Raw genomic sequence first — 15,942 nt, 5'->3', positions numbered from 1 at the left:
ACTCACCTGGCTCTTGTAATCAGCACCAAGTTGCAAAAGTCGCTGAATGCAGAGCAGTAGGTTCTGCAGGTGATGTTGGTGCAAGGGCTCCATGTTTTGTGTCTGGAAGGCAGCATTGTGAGCCATGACGGCACAGTGCAAAGGAGTGAGACCTGCAGGAACACCGCACAAATGGAGTCAGACAGCATGCCTGCCTTGTGTGTGTGTGTGTGTGTCTCTCTCTCTCTGTGTGAACTCTTTAAAAATTTTTGTTAAATTAAATTAAATTAAATTAAATTAAATTAAATTAAATTAAATTAAATTAAATTGAATTGAATTGAATTGAATTGAATTGAATTGAATTAAATTAAATTAAATTAAATTAAATTAAATTAAATTAAATTAAATTAAATTAAATTAAATTAAATTAAATTAAATTAAATTAAATTAAATTAAATTAAATTAAATTAAATTAAATTAAATTAAATTAAATTAAATTAAATTAAATTAAATTAAATTAAATTAAATTAAATTAAATTAAATTAAATTTTAAATTAAATTTTAAATTAAATTATTAAATTAAATTATTAAATTAAATTAAATTAAATTATCTATCTATCTATCTATCTATCTATCTATCTATCTATCTATCTATCTATCTATCTATCTATCTATCTATCTATCTATCTATTCGATTTGTATGCCGCCCCTCTCCATAGATTCGGGGCGGCTCACAACACAATAAAACAATTCATGACAAATCTAATAATTTGAAAACATTAAAAAAAACCCCATTATTAAGCAGACATACATACAAACATACCATGCATAAATTGTACAGGCCCGGGGGAGATATCTCAATTCCCCAATGCCTGGCGGCAAAGGTGGGTTTTAAGGAGTTTACGAAAGGCAAGGAGGGTGGGGGCAGTTCTAATCTCCGGGGGGAGCTGGTTCCAGAGAGTCGGGGCGGCTACAGAGAAGGCTCTTCCCCTGGGACCCACCAGAAGACATTTTTTTGTCGACGGGACCCGGAGAAAGCCAACTCTGTGGGACCTAATCGGTCGCTGGGATTCGTGCGGCAGAAGGCGCATCCCGGAGATATTCTGGTCTGATGCCATGAAGGGCTTTATAGGTCATAACCAACACTTTGATTTGTGACCGGAAATTGATCGGAGTGACTGCGGAGTGTTGGTGTGACATGGGCATACATATATAAATACATAATGACAATACAAAAGACAAGACAATCACATGAAATTAAAAACATAATAGAAAGCGGGCGAGTGCACAACAGGTGTATATAGTTGTATGAACTAAGTATATTCTCTATAGCCAATTTATAGGTATACAGTAACCTAATAATCTGAATTGCTTATAAAATAACAGAAAATAGAAAAGAATATAAGAGAAAAAAAACCAGGAAAAAAAGCGAGTAATAGTCTTAATTATTTACACGAGTCTTCGGAGAGGGGCGGCATACAAATCTAATAAATTATTATTATTATTATTATTATTATTATTATTATTATTATTATTATTTATTATTATTATTATTATTATTATTATTATTATTATTATTATTATTTTATCTTCTATACACATTAGTCTTTCACCAGGTACGTTTCTTTTGCATAGTTAGAAATTTACAGTTTGTTTGGCGGGTTTGTTCTTTTTTTCAAGCCAGTGGTAAAATAGGTTCCAGCAATTATAAAATTGAGACTCCTCATTGCCTCTTGATATTTTGATCTGTGACTAGTCCCTGCAGTTTTCATGGCAAGATTTTGGAAGTGGTTTATACCATTGCCTCCTTCCTAGGGCTGGGAGAGAGGGACTGGCCCAAGGTCATGTAACTGGCTAAGAATGGGACTAGAATTCACAATCTCTGGGTGGATGGCCTAAGTCACCCAGCTCATGCTCGTGCCTATTGCCTAAGGTGGGACTAGATGTCACAGTCTCCCGGTGATTGGCCTAATGTCACCTAGTTGATATTCATGCCTATTGCCTAAGGTGGTACTAGAACTCACAGTCTCCCGGTGATTGGCCTAATGTCACCTAGTTGATATTCATGCCTATTGCCTAAGGTGGGACTAGAACTCACAGTCTCCTGGTGATTGGCCTAATGTCACCTAGTTGATATTCATGCCTATTGCCTAAGGTGGGACTAGATGTCACAGTCTCCCGGTGATTGGCCTAATGTCACCTAGTTGATATTCCTGCCTATTGCCTAAGGTGGGACTAGAACTCACAGTCTCCCGGTGATTGGCCTAATGTCACTTAGTTGATATTCCTGCCTATTGCCTAAGGTGGGACTAGATCTCACAGTCTCCCGGTGATTGGCCTAATGTCACCTAGTTGATATTCATGCCTATTGCCTAAGGTGGGACTAGAACTCACAGTCTCCTGGCGATTGGCCCAAAAGTATCTAGCCAACTTTCATACCTAAGGTGAAACAGGAACACACATTCTGCTGGCTTCTAGACTGGAACCAACCATGATGTCAAGATGATAAAAGCTTTTGATTTTTCTCAAAACCATTTTCAGCTGGAGTGTATTTAAGAGCCATGTTGGTCTAGGGCAGGGTACCCGTAGGCCAGGGGCAAGCAAAGATGGCTCTTCTGTGACATGTGGACTTCAACTCCCAGAATTCACGAGCTAGCACGATTAGCTCAGGAATTCTGGGAGTTGAAGTCCACAAGTCAGAGTAGAGCCAACTTTGCCTATCCCTGCCCTAGACCAACATGGCTCTTAAATACACTCCAGTTGAAAATGGTTTTGAGAAAAATCGAAAGCTTTTATCATCTTGACGTCATGGTTGGTTCCCAGAGAGCTACGGATTCAGAAATCCATTAAGTAGCCAGCCAATGGCAAGCTCCTGCATTATCACTGAAGAGATTTGTGCCCTCACTGGATCAGAAGAAGACTGTTAGAAGGAAAACTAGAAAGCTCCCTGCCCTAATATCCAAGGAGGAGAAAAAATCACTTTAAACGTGAAATGGTTCAGTGGCTGGGAGGTTTTGTAACCCTGACCTCCTCTCAATGAATCTTGCTAATGGGGGAAAAATATTAGGGTAAATGCTTGGAAAAAAATTATCACTTTTGGTTCAGGCAGTTGCCAAAGAACCTGACACTTACCTTCAAAATTTCTGGCTTCCACATTGACAGGAGCACCAGTCATCATGACAGCCTAGAAAAGAAGGCGGGGGCGAAGGGGGGAAATAATAAAGCCGATGTGGGTTTTGGAAAAGATTTGTTTGAGTCATGAGATTTTCCATGCTGGCTCAGGATATCTAGGAAAATATAGTTCCAATAGATCAGGAGCTCTTGGAGGTTGCGCTATGCAGAGCTTTAACGGGGTCACTGTTTTGAAGGAGATTCAAGCCAGCCACCATGTCCAAACAGTATGTCAAGTCAAAGCAGGATGGCAATTTTTACTAGCCAGGTTAGAACCGCCCTGCGGTTAGACGTGTCGTAACTCGAGGACTACCTGTTCAGTGGTACCTCTATCTAAGAAGGCCTCTACTTACGAACTTTTCTAGATAAGAACCGGGTGTTCAAGATTTTTTTTGCCTCTTTTCAAGAACCATTTTCCACTTACAAACCCGAGCCTCCGAAACTGTAACCGGAAAAGGCAGGGAGAAGCCTCCTTGGGGCCTCTCTAGGAATCTCTTGGGGGGAAACAGGGCCAAAAAGGCAGGGAGAAACCTCCGTGGGGCTTCTCTAGGAATCTCCTGGGACAAAACAGGGACAAAAAAGGCAGGGAGAAGCCTCCGTGAGGCCTCTTTAGGAATCTCCTGGGAGGAAACAGGACTGGAAAAGGCAGGGAGAAGCCTCTGTGGGGCCTCTCTAGGAATCTCCTGGGATGAAACGGGGCCGGAAAAGGCTGGGAGAAGCCTCTCTGGGGCCTTTCTAGGAATCTCCTGGGAGGAAACGGGGCCGGAAAAGGCGGGGAGAAGCCTCTCTGGGGCCTTTCTAGGAATCTCCTGGGAGGAAACGGGGCCGGAAAAGGTGGGGGGAAGCCTCTCTGGGGCCTTTCTAGGAATCTCCTGGGAGGAAACGGGTCCGGAAAAGGTGGGGGGAAGCCTCCGTGGGGCCTTTCTAGGAATCTCCTGGGAGGAAACAGGGCCAGAAAAGGTGGGGAGAAGCCTCCGTGGGGCCTTTCTAGGAATCTCTTGGGAGTCAACGGGGCCGGAAAAGGTGGGGAGAAGCCTCAGTGGGGTCTCTCTGGGAATCTCCTGGAAGGAAACAGGACCTCCACCCGCCCTGTGGTTTCCCCAATCGTACGCATTATTTGCTTTTACATTGATTCCTATGGGAAAAATTGCTTCTTCTTACAAACTTTTCTACTTAAGAACCTGGTCACGGAATGAATTAAGTTCGTAAGTGGAGGTACCACTGTATTCTGCCTACTGTGCACAAGGCTATTCTGGGGGTGGGGTTAAAATAGGCCAGTCTCACCTCAATGATATTGGGCAGCCCGTAGGTGGCGCCAAAGTGCAGCACAGTCTGTCCCTTTTGGTCCATGGCATTGATCTCTGCTCCCAGCAAAATCAGGTCCTTCACGATCTTCGGTTGATTGGCTGCAGCCGCCACTAATAATGGAGTCTGGGCACAAAGGGGAAAAAGAAATGAACTGAAGACGCTTCTTGGTTGAGAAGCGAAACGTTTTCAAAGGGAAATAAAAGCAAGAAAGTCCAGTTGCCTTCTGGAAAAGCAACTTTCTTGACCTAGATCAGAGGTCGGGAACCTATGGCTCGCGAGCCAGATATGGCTCTTTTGATGGCCGTATCTGGCTCGCAGACACGGTGCCCGCCAAAAACTCCCCAACTCCGATTGAGACAAACTCTGCCTCTGCGGCCCGCACCTTCTTCCCACCCCCATGAGGAAAGAAGGCAGGGAGGCCGGCAGGGAGGCAGGGAGCCCCGATGGCAGCCGCGGAAGGAGGAATGACCATGGGGTTGGCTCAGCCCTCTGGAAGCCAAGCCGCGCTGCTGGGGAAGCGGAATTGGGGAAGCCAGGAGAGGGCTGAGCCCGGCCGGCTTCTCCGCCAGCCTTGTGTCCCCCCGAGGATTGCAAGGGCAAGAGAGCCGCGCCTTTCGGCTTCCGGAAGTGCTGGGCCGGGGGTTCGGGGGGGCCATGAACGCCGCCCGGAGCCAATGGCTTCTTTTGGGCTTACTCGAATTCCTGCTCCTGGTAAGCGCGCGCGGGTGGCCGGGTGGGAAGGGCGAGGCACGAGGGGGAGGCAAGTGGAGAAGCGGAGAGAGAGAGAAGTGGACCAAAAGAAAGAAAAGGGAAAGAGAGGGAGGGAAAGAGAAATGGAGAGGAAGGAAGGAGGGAGGGAGGGGAGGGAGGGAGAGAAGGAAGGAAGGAAGAGAAAGGAGGGTAGAAAGAGAGGGAGAGAGAGAGGAGAGAGAAAGGAAGAGGAGAGATAGAAAGGAAGAGAGAGAAAGAAAGAGGGATAGAAAGAGAGAGAGAGAGAGTGAGAGATGCTCAGTGAGCCTTTCTTTGAAGTTGCCTTTCTTTCTTTCTTTCTTTCTCTCTTTCTCTTTCTCTCTGGCTCTTTCATTCTTTTTTCTTTCTCTTGCTTTCTTTCTTTCTCTTGCTTTCTCTCCTTCCTTCCCTCCTTCCATTTCTTTCATCCCCACTCTCTATTTTTATTTCTCTTTCATTCTTTCTTTCTCTCTTTCTTTCTTTCTTTCTTGCTCTTTTTCTTTCTCTCTTTTACCTTCCCTTCCTCTATTTCTTCTTTTCTTTCTCCTTCCCACCTTCTTCCCTCCCTCCCTTCAGCCCTTCCTCTCTTACTCTCCCCTTTCATAAGTTTCCTTGCTTCCTTCCTCTGTTCCTGTCCCTTCCCCCTTTCTTTCTTTCTTTCTTCCTTCCTTCCCTCCCTCCATTTCTTGCTTTCCTTCTCCTTCCTCCCTTGTTTCCTCCCTCATTCCCTTCTTTCACTCCTTCTTCTCTTACTCTCCCCTTTCACACCTTTCCTTGCTTCCTTTGCACCCTTCCTCTGTTCCTGTCCCTTCCCTCTTTCCTTCCTTCCTTCCCACCCTCCGTCCATTCATTCACCCATTCCTCTCTTGATCGCCCCTTTTACCATTCCTTCCTTCCTTCCTTCCGATGTGGGCCCGGGCCGGCAGAGTAGTTTGCTTTTGCACCCCGTCTCGAGCTCCCTTGGTGCCAACCCGGCCCTCCCCACTTCAGAGAGAAGGGGGAGAAAGAGAGAGAGAGAAAGAGAAAGAGAGAGATAAAAAGAGAAAGATAGAGGGAGGGAGAGAAAGAGATAGAAAGAGACAAAGAGAGGGGGAGAGAAAGAGAGAGAGAGAGAGAGAGAGAAAGGGAGATAAAAGAGAAAAAAGAGAGAGAGATAAAAAGAGGAAGAGAAAGAGAGAGGGGGAGGGAGAGAAAGAGAAAGAAAGAGAGAAGGGGAGAGAGGGAGAGAAAGAGGTAGATAAAGTGAAAGAGAGAGGGAGGGAGAGAAAGAGATAGAAAGAGAAAGAGAGAGGTTGGGAGAGAGAAAAAAGAGAGAAAGAGATATAAAGAGAAAGAGAGAGAAAGGGAGAGAAAAAGAGAAAAAGAGAGAGAAAGGGAGAGAAAAAGAGAAAAAGAAAGAAAAGTAGAGAGAGAAAGAGAGACAAAAAGAGAAAGAGAGGGAGAGAAAGAGAGAGAGAGAGATAGAAAAGCAGGTGGGGGGGCACACCTATTTTGCCAGCCCTCGGATGGGCCATAGGGATCCAGTGTATGTGGAGGGAGAGGTCCCCAGCTTTTGTTCTGCAGAGGGGAAGCCAAAGCCAGTCATGCGCAGGAAAAAGAAGCCAGACTGCTGGACTGATGTCATGCATCGCAAGCTCACAATGTAAGTTATTTATTTAATTTTTTTACTGCTAATTACCATTGTTTCAGTCCAGTTGTGGCTTTATACAGCAGGGAGGAGCATTCCTTGCTGTACTAAGTGAACATTGGAGCGATTGATCTGTCAATGGCCCTTTAAACATATTGTACGGCTCTCGCGGAATTATATTTCAAAATATGTGGCGTTTACGGCTCTCTTAGCCAAAAAGGTTCCTGACCCCTGACCTAGATGGTTGAGAACGTCCATAGAAAATTGATTGAGGACCGCAGTCTTGACAGGTGGTCCATATAAGGCAGCCACCCAAATGGCAGTTCATTATGGAAGGCAGGAATGGATGGAAAGTGTGACACACCATCATAAGCTTTCGTAGCTCAGGATCAGTCTAGTTAAGGGTGTCAAGCCTTCTATAGAAGACCTGATATTTATGGGAACTTGGGAGGGGTGATTATCATGACAGAATAGATGCAGCAATCACAAAGCGTTCTTTTGAGAGGTTCAAGGTCATCCTATACCCACCCACCTGGGCGGAAGCGGAGGACGGACTTGCCATGCCGGCACAATCTGATGGGCAACGTGACAAATTTGTGGGTGGGGGACAAGGTCCCGTCGACTAAGCAATGTCGTTTGGTGGGACCCAGGAGAAGAGCCTTCTCTGTGGCGGCCCCGGCCCTCTGGAACCAGCTCCCCCCAGATATCAGAGTTGTCGTCAGGCATGGGGGAATTGAAATTTCCCTTCCCCCTAGGCTTATAGAATTTATACATGGTATGCTTGTATGTATGAGTGGTTCTTTAAATTGGGTTTTTAAAGATTATTTTTAATATTAGATTTGTTTACATTGTCTTTTTATACTGTTGTTAGCCGCCCCGAGTCTTCAGAGAGGGGCGGCATACAAATCTAATAAAAATAAAATAAATAAATAAATAAAATAAATAAAATAAAATGTGAGCTTTCAACTGAGTGGGGAACTCAGATTCGGGTTTCCCACTGCCTCTGTCACTGAATTCACTCACCTTCCCCCTGTGTTCTTTGACATCCAACTGTCCACAATCTCGGAGCTTTTCAGCTGCAGCATACGACAATGGGCGAAGTCCTTGAGCCACAAAGAGATGGAGCAACCTGGAGAAGAAGGGCTCAGGGTGATCAAAAGTCCACCATACTGTTTGGATAGCCATGTCTGTTTGGATAGCCATGTCTGTTTGGATAGCCATGTACTTTCGCCAGACCCATCCTCGAATACAGCTCATCTGTTTGGAACCCATATCGCATCTCAGACATTAACACCCTCCACTCGAAACAGAATTCCCTACGAAACTAGACTTACAATCCTGGGTCTTGAAAGCTTAGAACTACGACGCCTTAAACAAGATCTAAGTATTGCCCACAAGATCATATGTTGCAATGTCCTGCCTGTCAAAGACTACTTCAGCTTCAACCACAACCACACAAGAGCACACAACAGATTCAAACTTAACATTAACCGCTCCAAACTTGACTGTAAAAAATATGACTTTAGTAATCGGGTTGTTGAAGCGTGGAACTCATTACCAGACTCTGTAGTATCATCCCCTAACCCCAACATTTTGTATTTTTTGTATTTTGTATTGTATTTATTAGATTTGTATGCCGCCCCTCTCCGAAGACTCGGGGCGGCTAACAACAATATAAAAAGACAATGTAAACAAATCTAATATTAAAACAATATAAAAAACCCCAATTTAAAGAACCTCTCATACATACAAGCATACCATGTATAAATTCTATAAGCCTAGGGGGAAGGGAAATTTCAATTCCCCCATGACTGACGACAGAGGTGGGTTCTAAGGAGCTTGCAAAAGGCAAGGAGGATGGGGGCAACTCTGATATCTGGGGGGGAGCTGGTTCCAGAGGGTCGGGGCCGCCACAGAGAAGGCACTTCTTCTGGGTCCCGCCAAACGACATTGCTTAGTCGACGGGACCTGGAGAAGGCCAACTCTGTGGGACCTAACCGGTCACTGGGATTCATGCGGCAGAAGGCGGTCCCGGAGATATTCTGGTCCGATGCCATGAAGGGCTTTATAGGTCATAACCAACACTTTGAATTGTGACCGGAAATTGATCGGCAACCAATGCAGATTGTGGAGTGTTAGTGTAACATGGGCATACCTTGGGAAGCCCATGATTGCTCTCGCAGCTGCATTCTGCACCATCTGAAGTTTCCGAATTTTACCCTTAGATTGTCCACGGTTGACCTCTCCAGATTTATTTATTTTATTTATTTATTTTTATTATTTATTACTTAGATTTGTATGCCGCCCCTCTCCGAAGACTCGGGGCGGCTCACAACACGTGGAAACAAATCATAAATAATCTAAACAAATTTAAAATATTTAACGATTTAAAAAAGACCCCATATAATAACAGACATACACTCAGGCATACCATATATAAATTAAACATGCCCAGGGGAAGATGTTTCAGTTCCCCCATGCCTGACGGCAAAGGTGGGTTTTAAGGAGTTTTCGGAAGGCAGGAAGAGTAGGGGCAGTCCTAATCTCCGGGGGGAGTTGGTTCCAGAGGGCCGGTGCCGCCACAGAGAAGGCTCTTCCCCTGGGGCCCGCCAACCGACATTGTTTAGTTGACGGGACCCGGAGAAGGCCCACTCTGTGGGACCTAATCGGTCGCTGGGATTCGTGCGGCAGCAGGCGGTCTCGGAAATATTCTAGATTCCTAAGAGGTCAGTAAGGGGCGTACATAAGCGCACTAGAGTGCCTTCCGTCCCCTGTCCTATAGTCTCTCCTATATCTCGTATTTCTTCTCTACTATATCCTCTATAACCTTCATTGTGTATTATTGTGTATTGGACAAAATAAATAAATAAATAAAATAAATGTCAACCTCCTTCCTCTCGCCTTTTTAATTTTTTTAGTACTCTGACTTCAGAAACTTTTATGAGTTTACAAGCAGCACTAAGAATTCTCCCTCCCTCCCTCAACCTTTTAAGCAACTTGCATCCCCTCATTTACAAACTTGCTGGCTTCATGTCTTATTTCGTCATTTGAATTTTGAAGGTTGGCCAAGTTTCAGTCTATTACCAGATCAAGGATCATAGGAAGGAAAGCCAAGGTCTCTCTTGAATGCATAAAGCCAACTGCACAGGTGAGGACGTTGCTTATGTGGTCGTAGCTTTCTCAGAGACATTTTTCTCTACTAACTTTTTATTTATAGCTTCATAATCCTTGCATCCTTGTGCAGCACAGGGAGTGTTATCTAAAGGTCAAGGAAGCCAGGTTGATTGGCAAAGATAGAAAGCTATTGATTCTAATGAACAGCATTGGCATTAATTAGATGTAGCTATGTACAGTGGTACCTCTACTTAAGAACGCCTCTACTTAAGAACTTTTTTTAGATAAGAACCAAGTGTTCAAGATTTTTTTTGCCTCTGTTTAAGAATTATTTTCTACTTAAGAACCCGAGCCTGGAAATCTTTCCCAGGAAATTTGAGAGCAGCACGAAGGCCCAGCCAGTTTCCTGCCATTCCCCCTGGGTTTCTCTCACTGGCGCATGTATGGGAGGCAGCTTCACACCGGGTGTATGGGAGGCGCGTGCTCCCCCTCGCCGTCTTAGAAACATAGAAACATAGAAGACTGACGGCAGAAAAAGACCTCATGGTCCATCTAGTCTGCCCTTATACTATTTCCTGTATTTTATCTGGCAAAGGATATATGTTTATCCCAGGCATGTTTAAATTCAGTTACTGTGGATTTACCAACCATGTCTGCTGGAAGTTTGTTCCAAGGATCTACTACTCTTTCAGTAAAATAATATTTTCTCATGTTGCTTTTGGTCTTTCCCCCAACTAACTTCAGATTGTGTCCCCTTGTTCTTGTGTTCACTTTCCTATTAAAAACACTTCCCTCCTGAACCTTATTTAACCCTTTAACATATTTAAATGTTTCGCTCATGTCCCCCCCTTTTCCTTCTGTCCTGCAGACTATACAGATTGAGTTCATGAAGTCTTTCCTGATAAGTTTTATGCTTAAGACCTTCCACCATTCTTGTGGCCCGTCTTTGGACCCGTTCAATTTTGTCAATATCTTTTTGTAGGTGAGATCTCCAGAACTGAACACAGTATTGCAAATGTGGTCTCACCAGCGTTCTATATAGCGGGATCATAATTTCCCTCTTCCTGCTTGTTATACCTCTAGCTATGCAGCCAAGCATCCTACTTGCTTTCCCTACCGCCTGACTGCACTGTTCATTTTTTGATTCCCCTCATCTCACCTTTTTCCTTCAGCAGCGACTGTCCTCCTCTTCCTCTTCCTCCTCCTCCTCCCACCCAAATTCTGAGCTTTTATTTCTTTCATAATGGATTTCCACGTACTATTTGCTTTTACATTGATTCCTACGGGAAAAATTGCTTCTATTTGCAAACGTTTCTACTTAAGAACCTGGTCACGGAACGAATTAAGTTCTTAAGTAGACTGTGTCTTTTCACTTTCTTCTTTCATGACATTAATTTGACAGAAATTTCATTGCTGCTCCTTAGGTGTTTCCTTGATCTTGGCAACTTGAAGATGGATTGCCTTCAACTCTTTGGAATCCCTAACCGCACCCATTTTCAAGTTGTCAAGATTGAGAAATACTGTACTGCCTTTTGCCTTTTCTCCGTGGGTATAACATTATTTACCTGAAATGGAATAGCATGTGGGATACGATAATCTAATATTAGGGATTAGCACAAGGGCATCTACAAAGATTTAACATTAGCAAACTGGAAATCTACTGGTTGCCTTTGTTGTGTGGCAATACTTTGTGGGCGGCCCAATCGCCATGCTTTTCCCTACCGGATTCACTCTTAAGTGGCAAGAAAGTGACGCAGCTGCTATCGTTTAATCCTGTTTTACGCTGCAACCATGGATGTTTTCCCAGTGTGATGCATTCCAGATGTGATACGACTATGTAACACTTGGCATTTCTAGCCAGGAAGATTTCCAAGCTGGAAATTGCAGGCCTCACCTATCTAGAGAGCATCAGATTAGGAAGAAATTTCAGTCCCTTTCCCAGTTGCTTCCTATGTAGCCTCCTTGTTCACCTGGTGCATCAGTTGTGACCCTATCTGGACCGGGAGTCACTGCTCACAGTCACTCATGCCCTCATCACCTCGAGGCTCGACTACTGTAACCCTCTCTACATGGGGCTACCTTTGAAAAGTGTTCAGAAACTTCAGATCGTGCAGAATGCAGCTGCGAGAGCAATCATGGGCTTCCCTAAATATGCCCATGTCACACCAACACTCCGCAGTCTGCATTGGTTGCCAATCAGTTTCCGGTCACAATTCAAAGTGTTGGTTATGACCTATAAAGCCCTTCATGGCACCGGGCCAGATTACCTCAGGGACTGCCTTCTGCTGCACGAATCCCAGCGGCCAGTTAGGTCCCACAGAGTGGGTCTTCTCTGGATCCCGTCAACTAAACAATGCCACTTGGCGGGACCCAGGAGAAGAGCCTTCTCTGTGGTGGCCCCAGCCCTCTGGAACCAGCTCCCCCCAGAGATTAGAGTTGCCCCCACCCTCCTTGCCTTTTGTAAGCTACTTAAAACCCACCTCTGCCGCCAGGCATGGGGGAATTAAGACTTTTCTCCCCCTAGGCCGTTACAACTGTATACATGGTATGTTTGTATGTATGTTTGGTTTTTATATATTAAGGGGTTTTAATTTGCTTTTAGTATTGGATTTTATTGTATATTGTTCATGATTGTTGTTAGCCGCCCCGAGTTTTCGGAGAGGGGTGGCATATAAATCCAATAAAACTTGAAATTTGAAACTTGAAACTTGTTATCTGCTTTCCAAAATCTTCTTTTCCCACCGCCATTCCAAACAAGGATCAGGGAATGAGTTTCTCAGTGAGATGGTGTCCTGCAGAGGTGGCATTTAGCTGGGTCTCACAGGTTCTGGCGAACTGGTAGCAGAATTTTGAGTACAGTGGTACCTGTACTTGCAAACTAAATCCGTTCAGTGACCAGGTTCTTAAGTAGAAATGTTGGTAAGAAAAAGCCATTTTCCCCATAGGAATCAATGTAAAAGCAAATAATGCGTGCGATTGGGGAAACCACAGGGAGGGTGGAGGCCCTGTTTCCTCCCAGGAGATTCCTAGAGAGGCCCCATGGAGGCTTCTCCCCACCTTTTCTGGCCCTGTTTCCTCCCAGGAGATTCCTGGAGAGGCCCCACGGAGGCTTCTCCCTGCCTTTTCCGGTTACAGTTTCAGAGGGTCGGGTTTGTAAGTGGAAAATGGTTCCTGAGAAGAGGCAAAAAAAAATCTGGTTCTTATGTAGAAAAGTTTGTAAGTAGAGGCGTTCTTAGGTAGAGGTACCACTGTAGTTCGGAGAACCAGCAAATACTACTTCTGGGTGGTCCCTATTCGCTACCTCCTGAGTCCCAGCTGATTGGCTGGGTCTTCTTTTTTGCCTTGCACTCGAGAACGTAGCTTGGAAACAGGTTAGTGCCAGGGTAGGCAAAGTTGGCTCTTCTATGACATGTGGACTTCAAATCCCAGAATTCCTGAGCTAGCATGATTGTCTCAGGAATTCTGGGAGTTGAAGTCCACAAGTCATAGAAGAGCCAACTTTGGCGAGACCCAGGAGAAGAGCCTTCTCTGTGATGGCCCCAACTCTCTGGAACCAGCTCCCCCCAGATGTCAGAACTGCCCCCACCCTCCTTGCCTTTCGCAAGCTCCTTAAAACTACCTCTGTCGTCAGGCATGGGGGAATTGAAATTTCCCTTCCCCCTAGGCTTATAGAATTTATACATGGTATGCTTGTATGTATGAGTGGTTCTTTAAATTGGGGTTTTTTAGATTGTTTTTAATATTAGATTTGTTTACGTTGTCTTTTTATATTGTTGTTAGCCGCCTCGAGTCTTCAGAGAGGGGTGGCATACAAATCTAATAAATACAAATACAAATACAAACTTTGCCTACCCCTGGGTCAGTGGAATGGGGAAGGGATGGGGATTTTACAGTATCCTTCCCCTGCCACGCCCGCCAAGCTACACTCACCAAGCCACATCCACAGAACTGGTAGGAAAAAAAAGCGGCACCCTTACGTGTCTCCATCTTCATCCTGCTGCAACAGGTGAGCTAGACCTATATTCTGGATCTGTGCCCGAGCTTGAGTCAGTTCCCCTGGATCGACATCCACAGATAAGTCTGCATAACTCCCAGGAAGGAGGTGACAAGCATTGTTTGGTTCCTGTCCCAGCCACGAGGTCTCTGAGCTTGGGTAAAGGTGGACAGCTTCCGTGGCAACCTTCTGGATGGAAATCAAAAGAAGAAAAGTTAAACAGGTGTTGGGAGGAAGCTGATCTAAAGATGGATGGTTCTCTCTTCTCTACCTCTGCCCATGATCCTTGCTCACCTTTCATGCCTAAGACAGCAGTGATGGGCTCCTACGATTAGATAGGCAAAACCGGTAGAAAAAAAAATGATTTTTTTTCTTTTTTTCCCTTCTGGGCTCTGGGTATGTTTTTCCGATCATAGTAAATGAGGTTGAATGTGTATCATTTTAGAAGAGCTGTGCATGCCTGTGTGTACATAAACTTTATATACTACATTATGTATATTTTTGTGTGCCTGACCAGGGCACCAAACTCAGGGTCTGGGTCTGGATCTGGCTCGTGGGGTGCTTAGATCTGGTCAGCGAGACTGCTCTGGAAATAGCGAAGGATTGGCTTGCGGTGCCTCTGCCAGGAAAAACAACGGCCCTTCCGAGCTCCATTTTCGCTGGCAGAGGGTTACAGGAAGCCGTTGCAGCCAAAAACAGAGCTCGGAACCCCATTTTCTGCGGATAGGGGCAGCATACAAATCTAAATAATAAATAATAAATAACTAAATAAATTTTCATTGGCACAGGTGCCCCCTACTTGAGTGACATGGAGCTGGCTATGCCCACCTTGGCCATGCCCCAACCCACCCACCCCGAGTCAAGCACAACCCTGATACGACCCTCAGTGAAATCGAGTTTGACACCCCTGTTCTAGACTCAGTTATAGTCATGGGTCCAGTGAAGGGCTTCAAATCTTTTTACACCACATTGTGGGTGTGGCTTATTTTGTGGGTGTGGCTTGTCAGCCATGCAATCAGGTGGGAGTGGCTTGACGGTCATGTGACCAGGGGGGTGTCTTAAAGGTCATGTGACTGGCTTAAAGGTGACCAACTTGACATCACTCACATCAAGGGTTTGGGTTAAGGTGCCTGGCTTCTCCTCTCCTCAAAGACATGCAATTTCCTATTTCTATTTCTATTTACTATTACTGAACATCCAAAATATACTATTTAATTCCATGTATCCTAATTACACACAGGCACACAAAATATACTTCATCTACTATATAAACTGTATGTGTATGTACACACACACAAACACACACAGAGCTCTTCTAAAATTATACACATTCAAACTCATTTACTGCAATAGGAAAAACCTACCCAGAGCCCCAAAGAGGAAAAAAAATGCAATTTTTTTCTACTGGTTCTGCGTACCTGACCATATCCGTAGCAGCCCATCACTGCATGGATCTTGTCTTAAAACTGGCTTTAGATACCAGATCCTACAGGTGCTACTACCCTGTTTTCCCGAAAATAAGACGTACCCCGAAAGTAAGGCATGTCAGAGGTTTTGCAGAATTTGCTAATATAAGGCACCCCCCCGAAAATAAGGCGTAGTCAAGTTTACATACGGTACGGTGGAAAAACATACGGTACCATTCAAAGCTGTTCATAGCGGTACCGTAATAATGTGGCGTCCCCTACTGGCCCCTTCCATCGCTTTGTACCGTCCAGTACAGCAGACACAGTCTGATGCTGTCTCACCGCCATTACAGTCTCCACTACAGTGCGTAGACTGTAGTTCCTCTGGTGGCCGGAAGCTGCAATAGCGGGAGTATACTGTTGTACCATATAAGTGCCATCATTTGTGTGTGTGGGTGCCAAACTGACAGGTACCATACCGTAATCAGTGTACCGTACGGTACACTTTCTTTGGGGGTGTCAGCTTTTCTGCCTGTGAATTTGTCTTATTTGAGAAATATAAGGCTCCCCCCAAAAATAAGACGTAACACAACTTTTGGAGCAAAAATTAATAT

At 44.7% G+C, this 15,942-nt stretch overlaps 2 protein-coding genes across 2 annotated transcripts in view; both read right to left on the bottom strand.

Moving 5' to 3' along the window:
• Positions 1-15,942, bottom strand: part of LOC139173994 (IgGFc-binding protein-like) — an 842,349-nt gene that overhangs the window by 247,825 nt on the left and 578,582 nt on the right. The window lies entirely within an intron of this gene.
• The window catches only part of NFKBID (NFKB inhibitor delta), a 56,302-nt gene that overhangs the window by 4,995 nt on the left and 35,365 nt on the right, over positions 1-15,942 (bottom strand). The window contains exons 5-9 of the mRNA XM_070763992.1: positions 13,906-14,111; positions 7,838-7,943; positions 4,435-4,581; positions 3,112-3,163; positions 7-152 (exon numbers count right to left, since the gene is read on the bottom strand). Coding sequence (XP_070620093.1) covers positions 7-152; positions 3,112-3,163; positions 4,435-4,581; positions 7,838-7,943; positions 13,906-14,111 — 657 coding nt within the window. The remainder of the gene's footprint in view (positions 1-6; positions 153-3,111; positions 3,164-4,434; positions 4,582-7,837; positions 7,944-13,905; positions 14,112-15,942) is intronic.

Source organism: Erythrolamprus reginae, chromosome 11 (assembly GCF_031021105.1).
Source record: "Erythrolamprus reginae isolate rEryReg1 chromosome 11, rEryReg1.hap1, whole genome shotgun sequence".
Classification (NCBI taxonomy): Eukaryota; Metazoa; Chordata; class Lepidosauria; order Squamata; family Dipsadidae; genus Erythrolamprus; species Erythrolamprus reginae.
This window is presented reverse-complemented; position numbering and strand designations above follow the sequence as displayed.